Consider the following 27,544-nt stretch of genomic DNA (forward strand, 5'->3'; position numbering starts at 1 on the left):
AGGCGGTGAAACCACTGAGCTAAATCCCCGGCCCCATCTCTCTTTTCAGAGTATTGATTCCTAAGTATTCACTTTTCTTGATGCTGTTGTGAAAGGTGTGGTTTCCCTAATTTCTCTCAGTGAGTTTCTTATTTGTGTACAGGAATGTTATTGATTTTTGAGTGTTCACTTTGTGTTCTGCTATGTTGCCAAATTTGGTTATTAAATTGAGGAGTCTTGGTGAAGGTTTTGGGGTCTTCTGTGTAGAATATCATGTCATCAGGAATAATGATAATGTAACTTCGTCCTTTCCTACCCATATTCCTTTTGTTTCTTTCTCTACTGTAATTGCTATGGTTATTGTTTCCAGAGGTGTTTTGAACAGGAGTGATGATATGGGCATTGTTGTCTTTTTCCTAATTTTAGAGTGAAAGCTTTCAGGTTTTGACCATTTAGTATGATGTGGGTTGTTGGTTTGTCATAGATGGCTTTTATCAGATTGAGATAAAGACCTATTGCTATTTTCCTTAGGGTTTTCAACATGAATGGGTATCGGACTTCGCAAAATGCTTTTTCTGCATCTATTGAGATGACCATGTGGTTTTTGTCCTTGGTTCTGTTAATATGGTATATTACACTTACTGATTTGCATGTTTTGAACAATCCCTGGCTCTCTGGGATGAATCCTTCTGGGTCATGCTGTATAAACTTTTGGTGATTTGCTGCATCCCATTTGCCAGTATCTTATTGAGGATTTTTGCATTTGTGTTCGTGAAGGAGATTGGCCTATAGCTGTCTTTTTTGGTTGGATCCTCCTCAGGTTTTGGTATAAGGGTAATGCTTGCTTCCAGGAATAACTTTGAGAGTATTGCTTCCTTTTCAATTTTATTAAAGAATTTGAGGAGAGGGCTGGGGATTTAGCTCAGTGGTTCCACTGCCTGCCTTGCAAGCACAAGGTCCTGAGTTTGATTCCTGGTACCAAAACAACAACAACAAAAAAGGACCAAGAAAGAATTTGAGGAGTACTGGCATTAGATCTTCTCTACATTTCTTGTAGAGTTCAACAGTGAATCTATCAGAACCTGGGCTTTTCTTTGTTGGTAGTTTTTTTAAAAAATCAATTTCATTGACTTTTGAATTTTTTCAGAATTTTTATATCTTCTTGATTCAGCTTTGGTAATTCATATGCATCTAGGAATCTGTCCATTTCTTCTGAGTTTTCCATATTATTATTAGAGTACAGGTTCTCAAAGTAGGTATTGATGATCTTCTGGATTTCTGTATGATCTGTTGTCATTTCAGCCTTTTGATTCCTAATTGCATGGATTTGAATCTTTTCTATCTTTTATTTGAAAATAAGATTGGCTACGGGTTTGTCTATTTTATTTAAACTTTCAAATAACCAGCTTTTTGGTTCATTGATTTTTTAAAAAATTCTTTTTCACAATTGCATTAATTTCTGCCCTGATCTTTATAATTCCCTCTCTTGCATGTACTTTAAGTTTAACTTGCCCTTATTTTCTAGAACCTTGAGGTTCAGCATTAGGTTATTTATTTGAGCACAGAGCTGTTTTTCTGATGTGGGAATTCACCGCTATAAATTCCTCTTATAGGACTGCTTTCATTGTTTCCTATAAGTTCTGGTGTGTCTTATAGACATTATTATTTAATTGTAGAAATGGTCTAATTTCTTCTTTGATTTCATCTGTGACCCATTAGTTGTTCAGGAGGGTGTTAATTTCTATGTGTTTATGTTGTTCTTGTAGTTTCTTTTGCCATTGATTGCCAGTTTCATTGCACTATGATCTGATAATATGCATGGGATAATTTCAGCTTGTTTGCATTTACTTAAGCATGCCTGTGAACTAGTATCTGGACTGTTTTGGAGACAGTCTCATGTGCTGCCGAGAAGAATATGTATTCTGTTGTTGGTGGGTGGAACACTGTGCAGATATCTAGTAGTTCCATTTGTTCAGAAGTTTGATCAACTCTGATATTTCTTTGTTGAAGTTTTTGTCTAGTTGAGCTATTTGTCAAAGGGGATATTGAATTCCCGTTACAATTGTATTAGTGCTTATTTGATTTTTTTATATCCATTAGTGTTTGTTTTATACAGTTGGGAACACTGGTATTTGGCACATATATATTTATGATTATTATCTCTTCCTCTTGGATTGTTTCCTTAATGAGTATGTAGTCACCTTCTTTGTCTCTTCTGATCAGTTTTGGCTTGAAATCCACTTTGTCTGCAAACAGAATAGCTATTCCTGCAGTTTTTTCCAGGTTCCTGTTGCATGGAGTATTATTGTCCATCCTTTGACTTTCAGTGTGTGAATTTCTTTGTAAGTCAAATGTGTTTCTTGTATTGTTGGATCCTGTTTCTTGATCCATTCTGTCAATATTTTTCTTTTGATTGGTGAATTGAGACCATTGACATTGATGATTATAAGTGATAGATATTGTTTTGTTTTGTTTTTTTGGTACTGGAGATCGAACTTGGGTCCTTGCGCTTGCGCAGCAGGCGGCGAACCCACTGAGCTAAATCCCCGGCCTATAAGTGATAGCTATTGACTTGTCCTTGTCATTGTATTATTTTCCTGTTGTTGGTTCCCTTTCTTTCCCTTCTATTTACAGTGGTACCTCCAATCACAATTTTTTTTTTTTTTTTGATACCCGGGATCGAACTCTGGTCCTTGCGCTTTCGAGGCAGGCGGCAGAACCACTGAGCTAAATCCCCAGCCCCATCCAATCACAAATTTAATATGTTCCATGATTCTGGAAAAGATCACCCTGTTTGTGTTCAAGTGGGAAAGATGGCCATGATCGTCACCCAATGTAGAGTTCACAAACAAAAACAGAATTTTACCAAGTGGTTCTATTTGTGAAGGCTAGTGCTTCTGGCCCGGTCTGTTGTTTCTCCATGGACCTGGTGATCTTCTAGGCTTAACTATTCTCCCCAGGCATTAGCCTCATCCGTGATCTGGTTCATCAGTCATTTGGTGCCTCTGCTGCCCTGTGCTGAAGTGAAACAAAATACAGAGCAGGTTCAGAGTTGTCTGGCAGCTGCACAATCTATGTGCAGAATTGGCCTGGGGCAAATGCAGCTCTGGTGAGTTTCAAGGTCTCCAAATCTCTGGGCCACCTCCTTTGTGGCTGAGGTTTCCTTCAGGTGCTGTGGTCTGCTTTTTTCCTTCCCTGCCTTGTTTTCTATATGTTGCTTTAAGGATGAAGTGTGTCTCTTATATGCAATATAAAGTTGGGTTTTGATTTTGAACCCAATCTGCCAATGATTTGATTTTGCAATTAACACCATTTACATTGAGATTTATTGTTATGCAATTAATATGAGAAGATGAAAAAATAGAAACAGTCTTTATAAATAGGGAGGGGCAGAGGGGTTGAAGGGAGGGCAGCGGAATGGGGAAAAAAAAACAAGATAGAGTTTGTAAAGGTACAAATTCCCAATGATGAATGTCATATTGTATACCTAAAATATACCAATAAAATTAATAATAATATATATAAAATAATAATATATATGTATATAAATGCTAAATTTTTTAATTTGAGCATTTGAAAAGAGGTAAAGGTCTTATATATTAAAAAAGAATACCTATTGACTGGTTCCTGTCCTTTTATTATTTTTCTGTTGCTGATTCCTTTATTTTCCCTTTTATTTCTCATTTTCCTTGATGTATTCATTCTTTTGGGCTCTTTGGTGGTGTTGGTATCATTGTCATTGTCTTAGGGTTTGAGTACTTTTTGTTCTGATTTGGTGGTCATGAATTTCTTTTCTTTTTTTTAAAATTGTCTTTATTTTTTGTTTGTTTGTTTTTTTGGTACTGGGGATGGAACTCGGGTCCTTGCACTTGAGCAGCAGGCAGCAAAATCACTGAGCTAAATCCCCAGCCCGGTCATGAATTTCTTAAAAGTGCTCTTTGTCATGGAAAGTCCTTATTTCTCTATCAATTTTGAAAGATTAATTTACAGGATATATTAGTCTGGGTTGGAAATTGCTTTCTCTTTAGGCTTGAAATGTTTCACTCCCAGTTGTCCTGGCCTTTAAGTTTTGTGTTGAGAGATCTGCTGTAATTCTTGTAGGTTTATCTTTGTAAGTGATTTATTGGTTTTCTCTAACAGCTTTTAAGATTCTGTCCTTGTATTGGACTTCTGGGATTTTGACTATGATGTGCCATGGAGAAATTCTTTTCTAATTGTGGCTATTAGGGGTTCTGTAAGTCTTGTTTCAGGGACCCCTCTGTCCATATACCCAGGCTCTGGCAGCCAGAGCAAAGAGATTGCTGAGCTTTGTATTGGAAGTAGGCAGTGAAGTGAGGGTATGGTCAGCAGTTCACGCTAGCATTTTCAGATCCAGGCCCCTCCAAAAGCCACACACAGCTGGTCTGGCTTCTTGAAGACAGTTTTCTTGAGACCCTTCCAGCATGAGCTTACACTTCTCAGAGTATCCATGGTTAGCCACTACTATCTCTTGTTGCTGTCTCCCACTCTGTCACTGTGGTAGAGTGATACCAGAAACTCTGAAGTATAGTTGTTCTGTAGCTCAGTCTTAAGCAATTAACCCCTGCCCAAGATGACTCTGTTTTTGTTTTTTGGAGGCATGGTCTTGCTATGTAGTTCAGGCTGGCCTTGAACTCCCAGCAATCCTGCCTCAGCCTCTTGAGTGCTGGGGTTACAGGTGTGTGCCACCGTACCCAGCTATCCAAGTTGACTCCTGATTAAAATGTGAGTACATATGTTAGGTGCTGCACTGAATTTCTTCTCCAGCTCTAGTCTGCCTTGGGAAAAGAGTCACTTTTAGAGTAAAATCCCACACTGTTTTTGCAGTGTGCTTCTAACTATGGGCTTCTGTGGCTCACACTGCCAGACCAGTCCATTGTTTTTCCCTGGATCTGCTGACTGTCTCCTGGCTTACCTTGTGTTAGCAGAGACAGGTTTCCTTCCCTGGGAGCTAGTTCTTTTCCTGACTGACTGCTTCATTCTCTTTTCTGTGTTGTATTTTGTTTCTCTAGCTTCTCTGTAGTTCTGTTTCTTGTCATCTTTCTCCTAACTGCTGGAAATCTTTTTTTCTTCACCAAGTTGTTTTATAGGTGTCTTGGTTCTAGGTCCTGGAGAGGCTGTATTTTGTTTTCAGTCTCTACTTAACCATTTTTAATTTTCTGTTTTGTTATCTATACACCTGTTTAGACTTTTCAATGTAATAGGATCATTCCTGGTTGCTGTGTTGCAATGAGAGAACCACTACCAGTTTTATCAGAATCTACAGAGCCAACCATATATCAATCATGTAATTTAAAGCTTGTTTTAATAAATTTCCTTTTTTTCTAGAATCCAGAAAGATGGTAATATAATATTGTTGACAAATAGGCTAGGGTGTAAAGTGTGAGACAAGGAAAAAGAAAGAAGTAATGAAAGAATAACTGAGAAAGAAAGGATTAACAAGAACAGGAAAACAAAGGAAGAAAAGAGATAGGACTTGTTGATATTATTTTAAATATGGATTGGAGGGCTGGTGGATTGGATTTTAATCTGGATTGGAGGGTTTGAGAGGTTATTTGTATGTGTGGAAAAAAGGGAGAAGAGGGAAGGAAGTATAATTGCAGATGGAGTGAAGCTGTGAGATCAGTAGCAACTAATGCTGTAGAAAGTTTATGTCTGAAGGCTGGGGATTTAGCTCAGTGATGCTGCTGCCTGTCCTGAGTTCAATCCCCAGTACCAAAAAAAGAGAAAGTTTATGTTTGAGTCCTCTGTACACAATTTTTGGTGAGAATTAACAATACACCTATGAAAGTGCTAATTCTTTTTTTTCTTTTTGACATGCAAATACCTCCCATATACACATAATATATATTATAAATAAATCAGTTGAAAGGAGAGGGAAAAAAAGCCACATACCTGCAAAAATCAAAAGTAAAGCTTCCTTTCATTCCTGTTTATACTGCAGTCAGAATTTGACCAGTACGCTCTTACCCCTATGTTCAGAAGTGAAGAAATTTTATTTATTTATTTTTATTTGTATATCCTTTTATTGGTACATTTTAGGTATACAATATAATGACATTCATCATTGGAAATATGCACCTTTACATACTCTCTTGGTTCTTATTTTTTCCCCCTTCCCCTGTCCTCCCTTTGGCCCCTCTATGCCTCCCTTTTTACAAAGACGTTTCCTTTTTTTCATTTTCTCATATGAATTCCATTCCCTTCTTTCCTTTCCCGTACCCCTCCCACTTTCTCTTCCCCTTTACCCCTTTTCTTCCTATTTCACATTGTCTATTATACCTTTTAGTCCTCATTTACACTTTCAGTTTCTCGCACTAGAGAAACTATTCGGTATTTACACATGTGTGTTGTATTTATTTCACTTAAGAGTATCGCCTCAATGTGCGTTCATTTAGCAATAAATGTCTCTAATTTCTCATTTTTGATGGGTGAGTAGTACTCCATTTCATTAAAAAACCACATTTTCTTGATCCAGTCTCCAGTTGATGGGCATTTGGGCTGTTTCCAAGTTTTAGCTATTACAGACTGTGCTGCTATGAACATGGGTGTGATCAGTGTGGTATGATTCTTTCAGTTCTTTACGGAAGATACGCAGCAGGGGAACAGCTGGGTCAAATGGGACTTCCAATCCTAGTTCTTTGAAGTATCTCCATACTGATTCCCACAGTGGTTGCACCAGTCTACACTTCCACCAGCAGTGTAGCAGGGTTCCTCTTTCCCCACAGCCCCGCCAGCATTTGTTGTTGGTTGATTTCATAATAGCCATTCTTTCTGGAGTGAGGTGGAATCTCAGTGTTTTTGTTTTTTTTTTTCCTTTTATTGGTACATTTAAGGTATAAAATTTGTTTACATTTATCATTGGTTGTTTGTACCTGTACATGATATATCTGGGTTCTTATTTTTTTTTCCCCATTACCTGTGCACCCTTCCCCCCCTCCGCCCTTCCCTATTTACATAGATTTCATTTCCTTTTTTTTTTCTTTTCTCATAGTTTTTCCTTTCCCTCTCTTCCTTTCCCCTTCCCCTCCCTTCACTCTTTCGTCTTTGGACCTTTTTTTCTATTTCAAATTATCAGTTATCCATTTTAATCATTTTAACCCTTGTTTACACTATCAGTTTCTCAAACTAGTGAAACTATTTGGTATTTACACATGTGTGTCCTATTTATTTCACTTAAGAGTATGGCCTTGATATGCATCCATTTAGCTATAAATGACTCTAGTTTTTCATCCTTTATGGCTGAGTTGTACTCCATTTTATAAAAAAACCGCATTTTCTTTATCCAGCTTCCAGTTGATGGGCACTTGGACTGCTTCCAAGCTTTAGCTATTACAAACTGTGCCACTATGAACATGGGTGCACATATATCACTGTGGTATGATTCTTTAAATTCTTTTGGGAAGATCCCCAGCAGGGGAATAGCTGGGTCAAATGGGACCTCTAGTCCTAGTTCTTTGAGGTATCTCCATACTGACTTCCACAGTGGTTGCACAATCTGCACTCCCACCAGCAATGGAGAAGGGTTCTTTTCTCCCCACAACCCCGCTAGCATTTGTTATTTGTTGATTTCTTGATAGCAGCCATTCTTTCTGGGGTGAGGTGGAATCTCAGTGTTGTTTTCATCTGCATCTCTCAAATGACCAGTGATGGTGAACATTTTTTCACATATTTGTTTGCTGCTTTTACTTCTTTGTCTGAGAAATGTCTGTTCATTTCAGATGCCCATTTTTGAACTGGGTCTTTGAATTTAGGGAGTCTGCTTGTTTTTAGTTCTTTTTTTTTTTTTTTTGGTAGCAGGGATCGAACTCGGGTCCTTGTGCTTGCAGAGCAAGTGGCGGAATCACTGAGCTAAATCCCCAGCTCAATTCTTTATATATTCTAGATAGTAGTCCTTTGTCTGAGGTACAGCTGCTAAAATTTTTTTTCCCATATTGTAGGTTGTCTGTTAGCTCTGTTGGTGGTTTCTTTTGCAGTGCAGAAGCTTTTTAATAAGATGAGATCCCAGTTGTTGATTCTTTCTGCTAGTTCCGGTGCTGCTGAGGTTTTGTTCATGAAGTCTTTTCCTTTGCCAATGTCTTCAAGAGTTCTACCTACTTATCTTCCAGCAAGTTTAGTGTTTCTGTCTTAATATTTATATCTTTAATCCACTTTGATCGTAGTTTAGTGCGTAGTGATAGGTATGGGTCTAGTTTTAATCTTTGGCAGGTTGAAATCCAGTTTTTCCAACACCATTTATTAAATAGGCTATCTTTCCTCCAATGATGGTGGTTGGCTCCTTTGTCAAAGATGAGGTGGCTGAGCATGTCTGGAGTTGTGTCTGGATCTTCTAATCTATTCCACTGATCCTCAGGTCTGTTCCTTTGCCAGTACCATGCTGATTTTATCACAGTAGCTTTGTAGTATAGTTTCCAGTTGGGGATTGTGATATCCCCAGCCATGTCTCTGTTGCTTAGAATTGCTTTAGCTATTCTAGATCTCTTATGGTTCCAAATGAATTTTTGGATTGTTTTCTCTAGTTCTGTGAAGTATATTGTTGGAATTTCAATTGGCATTGCATTGAATCTATATAGTAGTTTTGGAAGTATGACCATTTTCACTATATTGGTTCTTTCTACCCAGGAGGAAGGGATATCTTTCCATTTTGTTGTATCCTCTTCAATCTCTTTTTTTCAGAGTGCTGTAGTTTTTAGTGTAGAGGTCTTTTGCTTTCTTTGGTAAATTGATTCCTAGATATTTCATTTTTTTGGATGCTATTGTAAAAGGAATTGTTTCCCTAATTTCTCTCTCAGTGAGTCTGTTATTTGTGTACAAGAAAGCTATTGTTTTTTGAGTGTTGACCTTGTATCCAGCTACTGTACTGAATCTGTCAACTAAGTCTAGAAGTCTTTTGGCGGAGTTTTTTGGGTCTTCTATGTAAAGTAACATATCGTCAGCAAATAATGACAGTTTAACTTCTTTTCCTATCTTTATTCCTTTTATTTCTTTCTCTTTTCTAATTGCTGTGGGTAATGTTTCCAGAACTATTTTGAAGAGGAGTGGTGATAGTGGGCATCCTTGTCTTGTTCCTGATTTTAGCATGAAAGTTTTCAGTTTTTGACCATTTAGTATGATGTTGGCTGTTGGTTTTTCATAGATAGCCTTAATCAGGTTAAGATAAAGACCTTCTATTCCAATTTTCTGTAGGGTTTTTATCATGAATGGGTGCTGGATTTTGTCGAATGCTTTTTTCCATCTATTGAGATGATCATATGGTTTTTGTCCTTGGCTCTGTTAATATGGTGTATTACATTTATTGATTTACGTGTGTTGAACCATCCTTGCATCCCTGGGATAAATCTGACTTGGTCAGGGTGTATGATCTTCTTGATGACCCTCTGTATTCTGTTTGCCAGTATCTTGTTGAGGATTTTTGCATCTATGTTCATTAGGGAGATTGGCCTGTAGTTCTCTTTTTGGGTTGGGTCTTTCCCTGGTTTTGGAATCAAAGTAATACTTGCTTCTAGAAATGAATTTGGAAGTATTGCTTCCCTTTCAATTTCCTTGATGAGTTTAAAGAGTAATGGCATTAGTTCTTCTTTAAATGTCTTGTAAAATTCAGCAGTGAAGCCATCAGGACCTGGGCTTTTCTTTGTTGGTAAATATTTTATTACCTTTTCAATTTCACTCATTGTAATTGGGGTGTTTAGAATTTCTATATCTTCTTCATTTAACTTTGGCAGTTTGTATGTATGTATCTTCTCCCCATTTCTTCTGTGTTTTCCATTTTATTGGAGTAGAGGTTCTTGAAGTGGGTATTGATGATCCTCTGGATTTCTGTTGGATCTGTTGTGACTTCACCTTTTTCATTCTTAATTGCATGTATTTGTGCCTTTTCTTTCCTTTTTTTGATAAGGTTGGCTAAAGGTTTATCAATTTTATTTATTCTTTCAAAAAACTAACTCTTTGATTCATTGATTTTTTTTTGTATTGTTCTCTTAGTCTCCATTGCATTGATTTCTGCCCTAATCTTTATAATTTCCTCTCGTACAAGCTTTGGATTCATTATGCTCTTCTTTTTCTAGGAGCTTGAGGTTCTGCATTAGGTTATTTATCTGAGTTCTCTCTGTTTTCCTAATATGGGCATTCACTGCTATGAATTTCCCCCGTAGAACTGCTTTCATTGTGTTCCATAGATTCCTGTATGTTGTACTGGCATTTTCATTTACTTGTAGAAACTGTTTAATTTCTTCTTTAATTACTCCTGTGACCCATTGGTTGTTCAAGAGGGTGTTATTCAGTTTCCATGTGTTTGTTGGGGTTTTGCGGTTTCTTATGTTATTGATCTCCAATTTTATTGCACTATGTTCTGATACTATACAGGAGGTAACTTCTGTTGTTTTACATTTACTTAGACATGCCCTATGAGCTAGGATGTGGTCTATTCTGGAGAATGACCCATGTGCAGACGAAAAGAACGTGTATTCCGATTTTGTGGGGTGGAACACTGTAAACATCTATTAAGTCCATTTGTTCAATAGCTTGGTTCAGTTCTAAAATTTCCTTGTTAACTTTTTGTCTAGATGATCTGTCTATTTGTGATAGTGGGGTATTGAGGTCCCCCACTACAATTGTGTTACTGTTTATTTCATTTTTCATGTCTATTAATTTTTTTTGTATAGTTGGGGGCATTTGTATTTGGTGCATTTATATTTAGGACTGTCATCTCTTCCTCTTGGATTGTTCCCTTCACAAGGATGTAGTGACCATCTTTTTCTCTCTTAATTAGTTTTGGTTTGAAATCTACTTTGCCTGCAAATAAGATTGCTACCTCTGCTTTCTTCTAGGTTCCTGTGGCATGGAGAACTGTTTTCCATCCTTTTACTTTTAGTATATGAGTTTCTTTTTGAGTTAGGTGTGTTTCTTGTATACAGCATATTGTTGCATTTTCCTTTTTAATCCATTCTGCCAGTCTATTTCTTTTGATTGGTGAATGGCCATTAACATTGAGGGTTATAATTGATAGATACTGATTTATCCTTGTCATGATGTTTTACTTTTGTTGGCTCTTTTATTTCTTATTTTTCCCCCTTTCCCTTTAGTGTCTTACCTTGCCTGGTGGCTTCCCTCTCTTGGGCCTCATGGAGTTGTGACCTTTATTGCTTTTTTTCTAGGATATTGTTTAGAATTGCTTGTAGTGCTGGTTTGGTGTTCATGAAATTTCTCAGGTGTTCTTTGTCATGGAAGTATCTAATTTCCCCATCAATTTTGAAAGATAATTTTGCAGGATACAACAGTCTAGGTTGGAAGTTATTTTCTTTTAGGGCTTGAAATACTTCACTCCAGGCTCTCCTTGATTTGAGGGTTTGTATTGAGAAGTCTGCTGTGATTCTGATGGGCTTTCCTTTGTAGGTGATTTGTTTCTTTTCTCTAACTGCTTGTAGGATTTTGTTTTTCTGTTGGGTGTCTGGGATCTTGACTATTATGTATGTCTAGATGTAGATTTTTTTGATCATGGCTAGTTGGATTTCTATATGCCTCACTCATCTGTATGTCCAATTCTCTCCCTCTGTCTGGGAAGTTTTCCACTATTACTTCTGTGAACAGTTTTTTAATATCAATTGTGCTTTCTCCTGTTTTTTTTGTGGACTCCTATCAGTCTTATATTATTCTTCTTTGCATCGTCTAGCAGTTGTTGGATTGATTTCTCATGGTCCCTTACTATTTTTAAGAAATCTCTATTTTCATGGTCTTTAACTGCGATCCTGTCTTCTATATCTGATATTCTATCTTCAGATTCCCTTAATCTGCTGTAGATACTTTCAATGGAGTTTTTGAATATCTGTTTGAAACTGTTTCATGGATTCCATTTCTTTCTTATGTTGGGTGATCATGGTTTCCATTTCTTTCTTATGTTGGGTATTCATGGCTTCCAGCATGTTTCTGAGCTCATCTATTTTATTATCAGTTTCTGTTCTAGATCCTCTAATCATGTCTTTCACTCTGCTCACCATCTCTGCGGATATCTGGGAGATTATTTCTGCTTTGAAATTTTCTAGAGCCTCATGCATCTGCTTTGTTACTTCCTGTGCTATCAGTTCAGGGTATCCAGGTGGTTGGTTATGGGACTTTTCTATCTCATTTCCCCCAGGATTTACCCTTGGTGGGGTGGAAGTCTGAGTTTGTGCCTTGCTTAAATGTCTTCTCATTTTTGTTTTTGGTACTGTCCTTGGTTTAACTCCTGGGTTGATAGTTTGAAATTGCTTATTGTAGGTCTCTTTGTTGCTTGCAATTAGAACCCTTATGGAATCACTGCTTCTCAGAGGTGTCTTCCAGATATAGCTGGTCTTTAAGTTTTGAGTCTCTAATGACTCTAAGGCTATCTCATTTTCCTTATACTAGGAAAGTTCATTGACTAGATCAATACCAACACCTTAGCCCAAGTGATACAATCAGCAACACCATTGCATCAAGTACATCTTTGAAAACGATATTTTGTGGTAGTTATTAATCTGTCACCTTCAGCTGTGTGAATTAAATCAAGATCAAGGACCAACCCAACATATAGTGAATAAACTCTTCAATATAACAACTTTACCCTTTGGGATGGGGAGTTAGAAGGGGTTGGGGAGGGAGGGACAGATGGGAAGAAGGATAGGGGAAGGTTAGCAGTGTGGCCAGAGGACACAGGTGAGAAGGAAAAAGAGAATAATAGGAAAATAAAGAAGAACTCTGAATGAGGACCAAAACAGGGACAAAAAGGGAAGATGAACAATGTGGGAGAGCAAGAGAGTGAGTGTAAGAGAGAAAGGAAAGAAAAGAAAGAAGAAAAGAAAAGAAAAAAGGAGAGAAAAACAAATATGTGCAAAGAGTAGGAAAAAAATTAAAGAGAAGAGGAGCAAAAGCAAAGAAAAGAGAAAAAAACCAAAGTAATAAAACTAATTTTGGGAATAAAAAATAACTATGAAGATGAAGGGCCTCTTTCAGGGTATGTCTCTGCTGTCCCAATAGACAACGTGGGTAGCAGTGTGCAGATATAAGTCAATGAGTCTCAGCAAGCTAGTCGCAGACCCGTGAGATTCAGGGAGATTTCAGGCTGCAAGTCCCAAGTTGAGCTCCCTGTCCTCCTGTAGGGTTGAATTCTGCAGAGTTGTATTGCAGGTTCCAGCTGCCCTTCCCCTGAAGATAGACCCGGTCCTGATGGGAGGTGAAGATGACTCCAACTTACCCAGTCCAGTGGTCTGGTGGTCCGGTGTCCTCTGCGTCTTTGTAGTGTGGAACCAGGTGGCTGTACAGAGGAGCGGGGTGGGGGGTGTTCAGTGGATTGCTGCCGGGGTGTGGGCTGATTCGGTGCATTCCGCCTGAGGTGTTTGGCGCGACTCGCGACGTCGCTATGGCGTCCGCAGACCTGCCTGTCTGCTGCTGCCTGATCTCAGTGTTGTTTTCATTTGCATCTCTCGAATGACCAGTGATGTTGAACATTTTTTCATATGTTTATTTTCCATGTCTACTTCTTTGTGTGAGAAAATTGTTCATTTCAGATGCCCATTTTTGGATTGGGTCTTTAAATTTGGGAGGTCTGATTTTTTTAAGTTCTTTATAGATTCAAGATAGTAGATCTTTGTCTGAGGGACTACTGGTAAAAATTTTTTCCCACCTTGTGGGTCATCTCTAAGTAAAGAAATTTTGACTTGTAGCAATTGTAGGGGGTTGAACTCCACTCCTTTGTGGTTAACCTTAGAAGGTTGGATGTATCTACTAGTGTTTGAGCTGGTTACTCTCCTATGACTAGTTCGCTTGTTTGCCAGTGAGTGAAGGAGCTTGTGAGTCTTGATAGACACTGAGCTACCTTCTTGTTCCTCCACAGGTAGTGCTCTGCTTGGTTTCAGCTGTACTCCCATGGGCTTTGCTAGCTGGAGTGTCTGGTTGGATACTTTGAGTTGTGTCAGGGGTGGGGAAGGCTCAATGTGATTGGTCCAGTACCCAGTTTTCTACTGATTTCCTAAGAACCTTGATCTCTGCCTCCTTCTCTCCATGATAAATCCTTGTAGATGCTTATGTGTGCTCTGTACTGCTGTGGGTGAGTGAGCAGTACAACCCACCCCTGACTGCACATCTTTTCTCCCCAGCTCTTCTCTCACCCCAAACTCTATTTCTCTTAGAGGCACTGTCCAGTCCTTGAACTATGTGGTTCCTAGGGTTGGCAAAGCTCTACAGCTTGTGGCTGGTTGTGGGAGGGTTGCTGTCAGATACTGATTTCTGTAGCATCTTTTCTTAAAAAAATTTTTATTTTATTGGTACATTTTAGTTATACAATATAATGACATTCATCATTGGAATTTTGCACCTTTACATAATCTCTCTTGGTTCTTATTTTTCCCCCTTCCCCTGCCCTTCCTTCAACCCCTCCATCCCTCCCTATTTACAAAGACTTTGTTTCTATTTTTTCATTTTCTCATATTAATTCCACTCCCTTCTTTCCTTTCCCCTATCCTTCCCACTTCCTCTTCCCCTTTGCCCCTTTTCTCGTTTTTCACATTATCTATTATACTTTTCAGTCCTTACTTACACTTACAATTTCTTACAGTAGAGAAACTATTCGGTATTTACACATGTGTGTTGTATTTATTTCACTTAAGAGTATCGCCACAGTGTGCATCTATTCAGCGATAAATGTCTCTAATTTCTCATTTTTTATGGCTGAGTAGTACTCCATTTTATAAAAAAACCCCACGTTTTCTTTATCCATTCTCCAGTTGATGGGCATTTGGGCTGCTTCCAAGTTTTAGCTATTACAAATTGTGCCACTATGAACATGGGTGCACATATATTACTGTGGTATGATTCTTTCAGTTCTTTGCAGAAGATATCCAGCGGGGGAATAGCTGGGTCAAATGGGAATTCCAGTCCTAGTGCTTTGAGGTATCTCCATACTGATTTCCATAGTGGTTGCACCAGTCTACACACCCACCAGCAGTGGAGCAGGGTTCCTCTTTTCTCACAGCCCCACCAGCATTTCTTATTGGTTGATTTCATGATAGCAGCCATTCTTTCTGGAGTGAGGTGGAATCTCAGCATTGTTTTCATTTTCATCTCTTGAATAACCAGTGATGTTGAACACTTTTTCATAGTTTATTTGCTATTTCTACTTCTTTGTCTGAGAAATGTCTGTTCATTTCAGATGCCCATTTTTTGGATTGGGTCTTTAAATTTGGTCGGTCTGATTTTTTTTAAGTTCTTTGTAGATTCAAGATAGTAGACCTTTGTCTAAGGAACAGCAGGTGAAGATTTTTTCCCACATTGTAGGTTGTCTCTTCACACCGCTGGTGATTTCTCTTGCTGTGCAGAAGCTTTTTAATAAGAGATCCCACTTGTTGATTGTGCTAGTTCCCAGGCAACTGAGGTTTTGTTCATAAAATCTTTTCCTACACCAATGTCTTCAAGAGTTCTACCTAACCTCTGTTCCAGCCAATTCAGTGTTTCTGTTTTAATATTTAGATCTTTAACCCATTTTGATTTAAATCATTTTGATTTTAGTTTAGTGCATGATGAGAGATATAGGTCTAGTGTTAATCTTTGACAAGTTGAAACTCAGTTTTTCCAGCACCATTTATTAAAGAGGCTATCTTTCCTCCAGTGAGGGTGTTTGCCTCTTTTATCGAAGATGAGATGGCTGAGTGTGTCTGGAGTTGTTTCGGCATCTTCTAATCTGTTCTACTGGTCCTCAGGTCTGTTTCTTTGCCATTACCATGCTGTTTTTATCACAGTAGCTTTGTAGTAGAGTTGCAGGTTGGGGATTGTGATACCCCCTGCCATGTCTCTGTTACCTGGAATTGCTTTTGCTATTCTGGGTCTCTTCTTGTTCCAAATGAAATTTTGGATTATTTTCTCAAGGTTTATGAAGTATGGTGCTGGGATTTCAATTGGGATTGCATTGAATCTATATAGCAGTTTTGAAAGTATGGCCATTTTCACTATATTGATCCTTCCTACCCAGGAGCAGGAGATGTCTGTCCATTTTCTGATATCATCTTCAATCTCTCTTTTCGGAGTGCTATACTTTTCAGAGAAGAGGTCTTTGATTTCTTTCGTTAGGTTGATTCCTAGGTATTTCAGTTTCTTGGATGCTATTGTGAAAGGAATTGTTTGCCCTATTTTTCTCTCAGTGAGTCTGTTGTTCATGTAGAGGAAAGCTATTGATTTTTGTGTGTTGACCTTGTATCCTTAATTTGGTTGTTAAGTCTAGAAGACTTTTGGTGGCATTCTTGGGGTCTTCTATATAGAGTATCATGTCATCTGCAAATAATGACAATTTAACTTCTTCATTTCCTATCTTTATTCCTTTTATTTCTTTCTCTTGTCTAATTGCCGTGGCTAATGTTTCCAAAACTATATTGAACAAGAGTGGTGATAGTGGACATCCTTGTCTTGTTCCTGATTTTAGCGTGAAGGATTTCAGGTTTTGACCATTTAGTATGATATTGGCTGTTGGTTTTTCATAGATGGCTTTTATCAGATTGAGGTAGAGACTGTCTATTCCAATTTTTTGTAGGGTTTTTATTATAAATGCATGTTGGATTTTGTCAAATGCTTTTTCTGCATCTATTGAGATGATCATATGGGTTTTGTCCTTGGCTCTATTGATATAGTGTATTACATTGATTGATTTGTGTATGTTGAACCATCCCTGGAAAGTACGTAATGAAACACTAGAACTCAATGTAACTCTTGAACAAATGAACTTAACAGATGTTTACAGAATGTTCCACCCCACAAAATCAGAATACACATTCTTTTCAGCTGCACACAGGTCATTCTCCAAAATAGACCACATACTTGCTCATAGAACATGTTTAAGTAAGTGCAAAGGAATTCAAGTTATCCCCTGTATATTATCAGACCATAGTGCAATGAAATTGGAGATCCATAGCAAAAGAAATCACAAGAGTTTCATAAACAAATGGAAATTGAACAGCACACTGCTGAATAACCAGTGGGTCACAGAGGAAATTGGAGTAGAAATCAGACAGTTTTTTCAAATAAATGACAATGAGAATTCAACATATTGGAATCTATGGGACACAATGAAAGCAGTTTTACGAGGGAAATTCATAGCAGTGAATACTCATATTAGGAAAACTGAGTAAGCTCAATTAAACAACCTGATGCTGAACCTCAAGCTTCTAGAAAAAGAAGAGCAGACCCAACCCAAAGCTCATACAAGGGAGGAAATTGTAAAGATCAGGGCAGAAATCAATTCAATCGAGATGAAGAGAACGATACAAAAAATTAATGAAGCCAAGAGTTGATTCTTGAAAAGAATCAACAAAATTGACAAACCCTCAGCCAACCTTATCAGAAAAAGGAAAGAAAAGGCCCAAATCCATGCATTTAGGAATGAAATGGGTGAAATTACAATAGACCCAGCTGAAATACAGAGGGTCAGTGCCTACTTCCAGAACCTACACCACCAATAAGATGGAAAACACAGAAGAAATGGACCGATTCCTAGACACATATAAATTTCCAAAGTTGAGCAAAGAAGATATAAAATTCTAATCGACCCAATATCAATCAATGAAATTGAAAACGTAATTAAAAACTTACCAAGTAAGAAAAGCCCAGGTATGGATGGCTTTGCCACTGAATTGTATAAGACATTTAGAGAGGAACTACTGCCACTACGGTTTAAACTCTTCAATGAAATTGAAAGGGAAGCAGTACTCCCAAATTCATTCCTGGAAATAAGCATCACCTTCATCCGCAAAGCAGGGAAAGACCCAACCGAAAAAGAGAACTATAGGCCAATCTCATTAATGAACATAGATGCAAAAATCCTTAATAAGATACTGGCAAATAGAATGCAGAAGATCATCAAGAAGATTGTACACCCTGACCAAGTGAGATTCATCCCAGGGATGCAGGGATGGTTCAACACATGCAGCATCTTGATGGCAGGCAGCAGGTAGGATATCCCATGGGCACAGATCTCACCAGTGTTTAGGAGAGGAATAGAAGAGTTTCTTCTTTGACATTCAAGTACTACTTGAATGTCTTTTCTCCGCCCCTGGATCATACTTCCCTTCCCTGTACCTGACCCACAGCTCTGTCAGTGTCTGGTTCTAACGAACCCCCTAACCAGGACCATGCCCTTGTGTCTTTTTCAGGGGCCCACAGGTCCTTATGCAGTCATTATCCTCCAAATGATTCTCTTGCATTGTTTCTCTGATGCCCTGATCTGCAACTATCTCACTTGCTGTGCTCCCTCTCCTAGTGAGAAAGGAGTTAAGACAAGTGGGCACTGGAGGGAGGTGGCGAGGCAAGTTGCTGATAGCAACAATGCTACACTTGATCTTAGCCAAAAGGCCGAGAAGCGATAGCAGCAATGCTGATGTGGTACTTGACTTCTTGACTTCTTCCCTTGGGACTAGTTCCTCTTTCAAGATGTTATGGTCACTGATCATGTTCTGTAAGCAGTATCAAAGAGGAGCCAAGGTTTTCTTTCTAATTAGCGTTGATACTGGAATTCATCTGGTGGATTTCTCCTTTACATTACCTTTCTGTATTTGGCTCCTTGTTTTCAAGTACCTGTGTTTCTGTTTCACCAGCACCACTGCCTCTACTCAGCCATGATGGGATCTCTCTAAATGGTAGCTCCGGAGAAGTACTTAGACTATATTTAATGTCAGCTGTGGGCCATCTGTAATATTGGAATAGGCACATTACTTCTTAAAGCAGTCCTGCTTTTTTCATAGTTATTCACCGTGGCAAGACTACAGTGGAAAACTGTGTACTACAGTGTGAAACTACAGGAGTCACAGTACGAACATCAGCAGAATTTCTAATGAAGAACTCGGATTTATATGGTGCCAAGGTATGATAATCTTTTATCTTTTGGGAGAAGTAGTTATTGGGTTTAAGAAATAAATAAGTAGGGCTGGGGATTTAGCTCAGTGGTTCCATTGCCTGCCTCGCAAGCGCAAGGTCCCAAGTTTGATCCCCAGTACCAAAAAAAAAAAGTAATGAGGGTGTGGATGCATACTTTTATTTTCCTTAAAGAAGTTTAGACATGTATCTCTACTAAGTCAGCCAAAATCTTTATGTAGCCGTGAGGAGCACAAGAGCACTGTAGCATTTAAAAAATAAATTAACAAGAGAAATAGTAAATCACATAATTTCTCACAATTTTATTTTATTTTATTTTATTTTTTTCTTTCCCATTACGTTTATTGGTACATTTTAGGTATAAAATACAGTTACATTCATCATTGGGATTTTGTACCTTTACATGAGTATCTTGGTTCTTATTTTTTTCCCCTTCCCTTGCCCTCCCTTCACCCCCTCCACCCTTCCCTATTTGCAAAGACCTTGTTTCCATTTTTTTTCCTCTTCTCATATTATTTCCTTTCCCTTTTTTTCCTTCTCCTACCCCTCCCAATTCCCCTGCTCTTTTAGACCTTTTCTTCCTGTTACACAGTATCAGTTATACATTTTTTAAATTACAATATTAAGATCTAGGAGACATTACCACAGATTTTACAGAATTTAAAAGGATATAGAAAGCATATTACAAAAATCGTTTTTGAAATAAATTTGACAACTTCTAAGAAGTACCTTGGAAGACAAATTAATGAAACTAACTCTGGAGGAAATATAAAATTTGAATAGTACCTATTAAAGAAAGTATATTCCTAGCTTGAAAACCTACCTATATGACAACAGCAGGCTCATAAACATTTTAACTGATAAATTATATCAAACAATTAAAACAAAAAAGAAGGAACATTTCTCCCCTCATTTTAGGAAATCAACATTGTGCTAATCCTAAAACTGGATAAAGATAATAGAAGAAAAAAGTATGAACATAGATAGAAATTTGTTTAACAAAACAAACTATTGGAAGTCAGATCCGACAGTATGTAGAAAGTGGTTTTGTTGTAGGGATGGCAGTGTTGGTTCAGCATTGGAAGATCCACCCCCAAAAGTCATCATTTTAACAGAGGAAAGGAAAAAGCCATATGATCCTGTCACTAGTTGGAGAAAGAGTATTGGACTAAATTCTACAGCTGTTCATGGTAAAAGCTATCAGCAGACTAGAAATAGAACAGAAAATTCTCAACAGATTAAAGACATGTACTCCATACTTCCAGTGAGAATGCCTTATATAAATGGAGAAGATGCAATGCTTTCTCCTTAAGGTAGGGAACAAGGGCAGATATGCTTACTCTTTATCTGTCCATTAAACTTTGAGACCTAGTCCCCACCAAAATAGTCTGGCAATAAAATGACACAACTAGGATAGGCTTGGCACGGCAGAAGCAAAATCTTTTTTTTTTTTTGGTACCGGGGATCGAACTCGGGTCCTTCTGCTTGCGAGGCGGGCGGTGGAACCACTGAGCAAAATTCCCGGCCCAGCAAAATCTTTATGTGTAGATGAAATGATCATCTACAGAGAAAATACTAAGAAATCTCTAGGAGCCCCTAGAACTTGTACTTGAATTTAGCAGGATTAGAAAACACAAGGTATACATAAAAATTCAGGTCTGTGTATACTTGCTATAAATGGAGAATTGGATATTGAAATTTAAAAGTTATGTAGGAGTACAAAGGACCTAGAAAACTTAAAAACAAAAACAGTGTTGGAAGACGTTTAGTACCTAATTTTGAGACTTCTTCTAAAGCTACAGTAATCAAGGCAGTGTTGGTGTAAGGAAAGACATATAAATCATTTGAATAAAACAGAATCTAGAAATAGAACCACACATATATGGTCCACTGAGTTTTGAAAGATTATTTAACATAAGCATTTTATAGAATATAAACTTGATTCAAGAGCCGAGGAAGAGATAGTGTTTTCAGCAAACGGCACTAGAACACCTGATATCTGTATATAAAAAATTAACCTCAACCCTTTATTTCCATATGTGAAAATAACTTGAAGGGATCTATGAACCTAAATAAGAAAGCCTAAAAGTATAAAATTTTAAGAAGAAATTGTAAGGGAAAATACTTATGAATTCAGGGTAGGCAAGAACTACCTAGGATACAAAAAACATGATGTATAAAAGAAAAAAATTGATAAATGAGATTCCATCAAAATTTAGAACTTTAAATGACATCATTAAAATGAAAAATAGTCCTTAAACAGACCATATTTACAATACGTATAACCTATGAGCAGAATATATAAAGAATTCTTAGAGCTCATTAATAGACAACCCAATGAAGTGTAGACATAAGAAGATGATAAATAGCCAGTATAGCACAAGGAATGGTGTGCAACTCTAGAATCAGAAAAATGCTAATCAGTACAATAATAAGATTGAATTATACACTCATTAGGGAGATGAAGTTAAAAGTTTTAAAAGCCTTGTCATGACTTTTTCTTTTTGTTGGATTCTCCCCCTTTGCGTTTAATTTGTCACGCCTAATAGATTCATTCTGCTGGATTTCCTGGGGTTGTGATCCTCATTGTCTTTTCCTAGGGTATTGTCTAAAATTTTTTGGAGTGCTGGTTTGGTATTCATGAAGTTCCTGAGGTGCTCTTTGTCATGAAAGTATATTATTTCTCCATCCATTTTGAAAGATAGTTTTGAAGGATACATCAATCTGGGTTGGAGGCTGTTTTCCTTTAGGGCTTGAAATACATCACTCCAAGGATGTATTTATTCCATTTATTCTTCTTGCCTTGAGCGTTTGCATTGAGAAATCTTCTGTGATTCTGATGGGCTTTCCTTTATATGTGATTTGTTTCTTTTCTCTCACTGCTTGTAGAATTTTGTTCTTCTGTTGGATTTCTGGAATCCTAACTATTATATGCCTATGTGTAGATTAAGGCTAGTTGGAGTCTTATATGCCTCACTTATCTTTATGTCAAGTTCTTTTCCCCTCCTTGGGAAGTTTTCTGCCATCACTTCTGTGAACAGTTTTTTTATGTCATATGCACTCTGTCCTGTTTCTTCATTGACTCCAATCAGTCTTATGTTATTCTTCTTTGCATCGTCTAGCAGCTGCTGGATTGATTTCTCGTGTTCCCTTACAATTTTAAAGCAATTTTTCTTTTCCTCCTCACTAATTGCAATCTCTTCTTCTGTATCTGAAATTCTATCCTCACATTGGTTCATTCTGCTGCGCAGACTTTTGGTGGGGTTTTTAATCTCTTGGAAATCTGTTTGTATCTGTTTTATGGATTCCATTTGTTTCCTATGTTGGGATTCCATCATGTTCCTCAGATCCTCTATTTTTTTATCTGTGTCCTCTCTAGATTTATTAATCATGTCTTGCACCATGAGCAAAATCTTTGCTGTTATCTGAGTAATTATTTCTGATTTCATTTTTCCCAGATCCTCTTTTGTTGCCAGTTCAGAGAGTCCAGGTGGTTGAGTTTCAGATTGTTCCATCTCATTTCCCTTTGGGGTTGCTGTAGGTGATCCAGAAATCTGTTTTTGAGACTTGTTTATGTGTCTTCTCATTTCCATGGGAGGGGGTGCTTCTGGCACCCACGTGGCTCACCTTCTCTGCCCTAGGAGCTTGGGATGGCAGCGGGGGAGCTTCCTTCCGGGTTCTGGGACTGGCTCAGCTTCTCTGCCCTAGGATCCTGGGATGGAGGCGAGGAGTTTCCTTCCGGGTGCTGGGACCAGCTGAGCTTCTCTGCCCTAGGAGCCTGGGATGGAGGTGGGGAGCTTCTTTCCGGGTTCTGGGACTGGCTGAGTTTCTCTCCCCTAGGAGCCTGGGTTGTAGGCACGGAGCTTCCTTCCGAGTGCTGGGACTAGCTCACCTTCTCTGCCCTAGCAGCCTGGGATGGAGGCGGGGAGCTTCCTTTCAGGTGCTGGGACCAGTTCAGCTTCTCTCACAGTTTTAGTTATTTTTATTTTTTTATTTTATTTTATTATTTTTTTGGTACCAGGGATCAAACTCGGGTCCTTGTGCTTGCGCAGCAGGTGGCGAAACCACTGAGCTAAATCCCCGGCTCCTCACAATTTTATTTTAAGAGAAGTTTAGACCCTAGAAATTGTAACTTTGTAAACAATTTTTAATAAATGAAGCTTGGTTCCTTTTTAAAAAGTCTTTTAATATTAAGATAATTGTCTATTTACATGCTTATATTTGAAATAGTACAGAGAGACCCTGTATGTATAATTTTTGCCAGCTGTCTGTAGTAGTAACATCTTGTAAAACTATAGGACACTATCATAAAAGGATATTGACACTGATTCAGTCAAGGTAAGGTATATTTCCACCACCCATCTTGTCTCATCAGCCTGTTCCTTAACTGTTGGTAGACTCATTTATTCTCTATTTCTATTATTTCACTACTTCAAGGATGTTATATAAATGGAATTATACCACTTATAATTTTTTAGGATTGACTTTTTTCATGTAGCACAATTCTCTGGAGCTTGAGCCAGATTGTTGTAAGTGCCAATACTTATTATTTAGTCCAAGGTGTAGTTGTTCATTTGTTTATTCAGCTATAGAAGAACATTAGTTTTTTAAAAAAATTTTTATTATAGACTTGCTGAAGGATATTTACATAAACTAGTTAACCTCATATTTAATGATGAAATACTGAATAAATTTCTCCTAATATAAAGAATAAGGTAAAAGCAGGGGTGGTGGTGCATGCCTGTAATCCCAGCACTTGGGAGGCTGAGGCAGGAGGATCACTGTGACTTTAAGGCAGCCTGGGCTACACAGTGAGTTCAAGGCCAGCCTGAACTACATAGTGAGACCCTACCTCAAGAAACAAAACAACAGAACAAGGGAAGGGTGTCTGCTCTCACCACCATTATTCAACATAGTGCTAAAATTTCTAGCCAGTGCAGTAAGGTAAGAAAAGGAAGCAAAAGATATACAGACCAGAAAGCCAGAAAAAAAACCTGTTCCTATTTATAGATGACATGATTATACAGAAGATCCCTCCAAAATCTTCAAAAACATTCCTGGTTCTAAATTTTCATTTTGGTTCTAAATTTTCATTTTGGTTTTGTATGTCTTCTATTTCTTTCATTTTCATTTGTTTTAGGTATGTTGATAATTGCTTATTGAAGCATTTTTATCATGGTTGTTTTGGAATTATTGTCAGCTAATTGTAGTTTTTTTTCTTTTGACAGCCAAAATAACTATTCCCTAAAAATACGGAATGCTTCATGAATTTTTGTGTCATCCTTGCACAATAGCCATGTTAATCTTCTCTGTATTGTTCCAATTTTAGTATATGTGCTACCAAAGCCAGCACATTGTCAGCTAATTCTAATGTCTTAGATATATTGGTTTTAGCATCTATTGGTTATCTTAGTTTACTGTCTTCCTCATTCTTGGTATGAAAAATGATTTTTTTTTGCTACCGGGGATCGAACTCAGGAACTTGTGCTTGTGAGGCAGGCATCGGAACCCAGAGCTAAATCCCCAGCCCTGATTTTTAAAAATTGAAACACTTTTGTATTACATTACGAGAGCCTGAGTCTTCTGTTTTAATTGAACTTCTCTGACACACTGCAGGAGGGTATAGAGTGAGGGGTCAGTACCCCCTTTTTATACCAAGTCAAAGTGCCCACATGGTAACTCCATTGATACTCAGATTGGATGTAGTAGCTCTTTGTTACTTGTGGATTGAAGTGAGAGTTGCAGCTTCCTTTGTGGTCTCCATTGACTCTTTTAAACATGAAGGTGATCTTGTTGCCACTAGGCGATGGTGCAAATTCAGACTCTCCACTAGTTCAGCTCTGATTCCACCTGGGTGGGGAGGGGTGGCTCCTCATTACCACCAGGTGGGAGCACAAGTCTAAGCTCCTCTTACGGTTTCTGCTGACATTGCTGGGCTTTGTTACTGCCCTGTAGGGTTGAACATTTTGGCTCTCTGCTTGAACTTCTCTGATGCTAGCTGGTAGGTGTGTTCAGTCACCTGGGTACAACAGCCTTGAGAAAGTAGAAGTCTAGGCCTTTCCTCTTGACCATTGCTGGCCTGAGTTGGGATAGCACTGGTGTTGTTTGTTTGTTTTTCTCCCTGTGGTATTTGGCTGGAATGGAGCTGTTAGTGTCTAGAAGTTTTCTGTACCGGTACAGTCATGGGTCAAAAAATGACAGGGATATGTTTTGAGAAATTTGTTATGTAATTTTAGTGTTAGAAGGTTTTTAAAAACCTTTTTATAGTTATGGTAGCTTAGTATGTACATATGGTCCATTCGTATGTGAAGATGGAAATAATAATAAATAATGTTTTCTGATGATATATTTCTACTCCTAGTAAAAGAACCCAAGATATATGTAGTAGGTATGTTGTAAGTGGCAATAACATGATATCTATGATATCATGAATTGAATTATTCCCAAGAAGTTTCTTAAATAACTAGAGATTTGAGTGGATCATTTTTGTTTTTCAAAGTGCCTGGTATACCATTAGGAAATAAATTTCCCATTATTGTTACTTTTTTTTTTTGGTACCGGGGATCAAACTTAGGTCCTTGTGCTTGTGCAGCAGGCAGCAAAACCACTGAGCTAAATCCCTGACCCCATACTTTGTTTTTTCTTTTTTGGTACTGGGGATCGAACTCAGAACTTTGCGCTTGCCAGGCAGGAAGAGCTACACTGAGCTAAATCCCCAGCCCTATTGTTACTTTTTTGTTGGTACTATGAGACAGTATGAGAGAATTGAATCATCTGTGGGTATTTTCATTACTCTGTATAAATAACACTTGAATTAGCCGCCAATTTTAATATGTTATAGTAGTAGTAGAGGCACTTGTTTTTTAACGCATGGAAGTTAAGATTATTTTAAACTGGCTTTATTTTTTTAAGCATAGGGTCTTCTTTCTGTCTTCAAATTAAAATAAGTTAGTAAATTACTGTTTTCCAGCTAATTCAGCTAATTGAGTATCTAGGGAAATGGTCATTTTGAATAAGTACATCTTCCAACAAAATTGTTAAATGATTTTTTTTGAAAACTAATTTGTTTAGAATGAAAGTGGAATAAGAATCAAGTGTGACACTCTTAGTCACTATTTGTATATGAATGTATATGTATGTATGTGAGTGTGTATGTGCTTTTTTAAAAAAAAGTTTCAGAGTTTTTTATTCAAAGGTTGTCAAAAGAAATAAAACAGAGAAAAGCTAACAATCTGATCAAATATACAGTTCAAAAGTGTCTTTTGGCGTTTAACAGCAAGTCCTAGGAAAGAAAACTACAGTTATCTTGAACAGAACAAATAAGTTACCACTGGCAAGTTTGTGGCACTAGTAAAACAAAAATAAAACAATAACTCTCTTGATTATATACATATCTCTATGAAAATCTTTTTTTCAATCTGTGCAAAAGGTCTTCATAAATTAATTTTTTATAATTTAATGGCTGTCTTCTATGTGATGTTTAACTGATTTTCTTTCTTTTTATGTACAGAGGTTGTGTTTTCCAAATCTTACCCAGATGAGTATGGCACTTAGTTCAGACGTTTCTAGCAGATTTCCCCTCCCCTCTAACTGACCTATCAAATTTCTGTCTTAACTAATGCAAAAATATCAAGTAATGAGATACCCAGGTTTATAAACGTACTAGGTACACGGAGGGTGCTGCATTCAGTCTGGACTTTCACAAAGAAGTAATATTTCAGGGACCATAGAACCAGTAATACCACAACTTTAAAAAAAAGCAAACAAAAACAAAACAACACATTTCTCTTATGACTATACAATTTTCACTAGATTCTACACTTCTCAGAGCAACTATGAAATGTCACTGGCATCTACAATCACATACAAGCAATAAAATTTAAGAACTAAAAAATACTCAAAAGAAACAACTGCTTAGCCCTAGCTCCCGCGTGTATGTGCTTTTTGAAAGTGATAAGTAATCAACAACTTGTTGGAAATCACTTAAATGGAAACATTGATTGCAAACACCTGATAAAAGTGAGCTGTAAAACACTTTATTTTGTACTTTACATTTGTATTGTGTTAAAGATTATGAACAGATTGTAATAAACCTTTTATAGTCCTTCCTTTTAAAAACTGGTTGTCATTACCTCAAATTGTTAATTTATAGGGGGCTGGCTTAGAAATATATCCTGGGAGTAAGTGTATCCTGAGTGACAATGGGATCCACCACTGCAAGGAGGGGATCCTCATTAAGGTAAGCATTGTTTGAAACACATTCTTCAAAAGGTTAGAATGGTGTATTCCTGTAATTCCAGTACTCTAGAGGCTGTGGCAGGAGGATCACCAAGATTTCAAGGCCAGCCTGGGCTACATAGTGAGTTCAAGGGCAGCCTAAACTACTAGTGAGACCTTGTCTCAAACAAACACCAACACCAAAATGTTAGAATGTTTTAAGTAAGAAATGATGTTTTATTAAATTCCCATGCTGGGAATCTGTTTTCTAGTTTTGAAAAAAATAGAGAATAGTATATAGGTTTTAATAATATCAGTAATTGGTGATTGAAGGTCTCTTATGAGAATTTGCAGAAATGATAAGAGTGGTGTGTCACCAAGAGCTCAGCTACAACATATTAATAAGCATAGCTTTGTTACTTTATTGTTAGAATAGTGTAAAAGAGGTGATTTTTTTAAAAAAAGA

At 37.6% G+C, this 27,544-nt stretch overlaps 1 protein-coding gene and 1 non-coding gene across 2 annotated transcripts in view; one reads left to right on the forward strand and one right to left on the reverse strand.

The window, feature by feature from the left end:
- Shcbp1 (SHC binding and spindle associated 1) overlaps positions 1–27,544 on the forward strand; it is a 67,832-nt gene that overhangs the window by 38,291 nt on the left and 1,997 nt on the right. Inside the window, exons 10-11 of the mRNA XM_087199349.1 lie at positions 18,732–18,850; positions 27,014–27,100. Coding sequence (XP_087055475.1) covers positions 18,732–18,850; positions 27,014–27,100 — 206 coding nt within the window. The remainder of the gene's footprint in view (positions 1–18,731; positions 18,851–27,013; positions 27,101–27,544) is intronic.
- On the reverse strand, positions 24,108–24,214 carry LOC147821766 (U6 spliceosomal RNA). The gene has a single exon (XR_015446587.1). It is a non-coding gene; the product is annotated as a U6 spliceosomal RNA (small nuclear RNA).

The sequence above is a fragment of the Heterocephalus glaber genome, unplaced genomic scaffold (genome assembly GCF_053883595.1).
Source record: "Heterocephalus glaber isolate CG9 unplaced genomic scaffold, H.glaber_assembly_v1.0 deba00001707, whole genome shotgun sequence".
In the NCBI taxonomy this organism is placed as follows: domain Eukaryota; kingdom Metazoa; phylum Chordata; class Mammalia; order Rodentia; family Bathyergidae; genus Heterocephalus; species Heterocephalus glaber.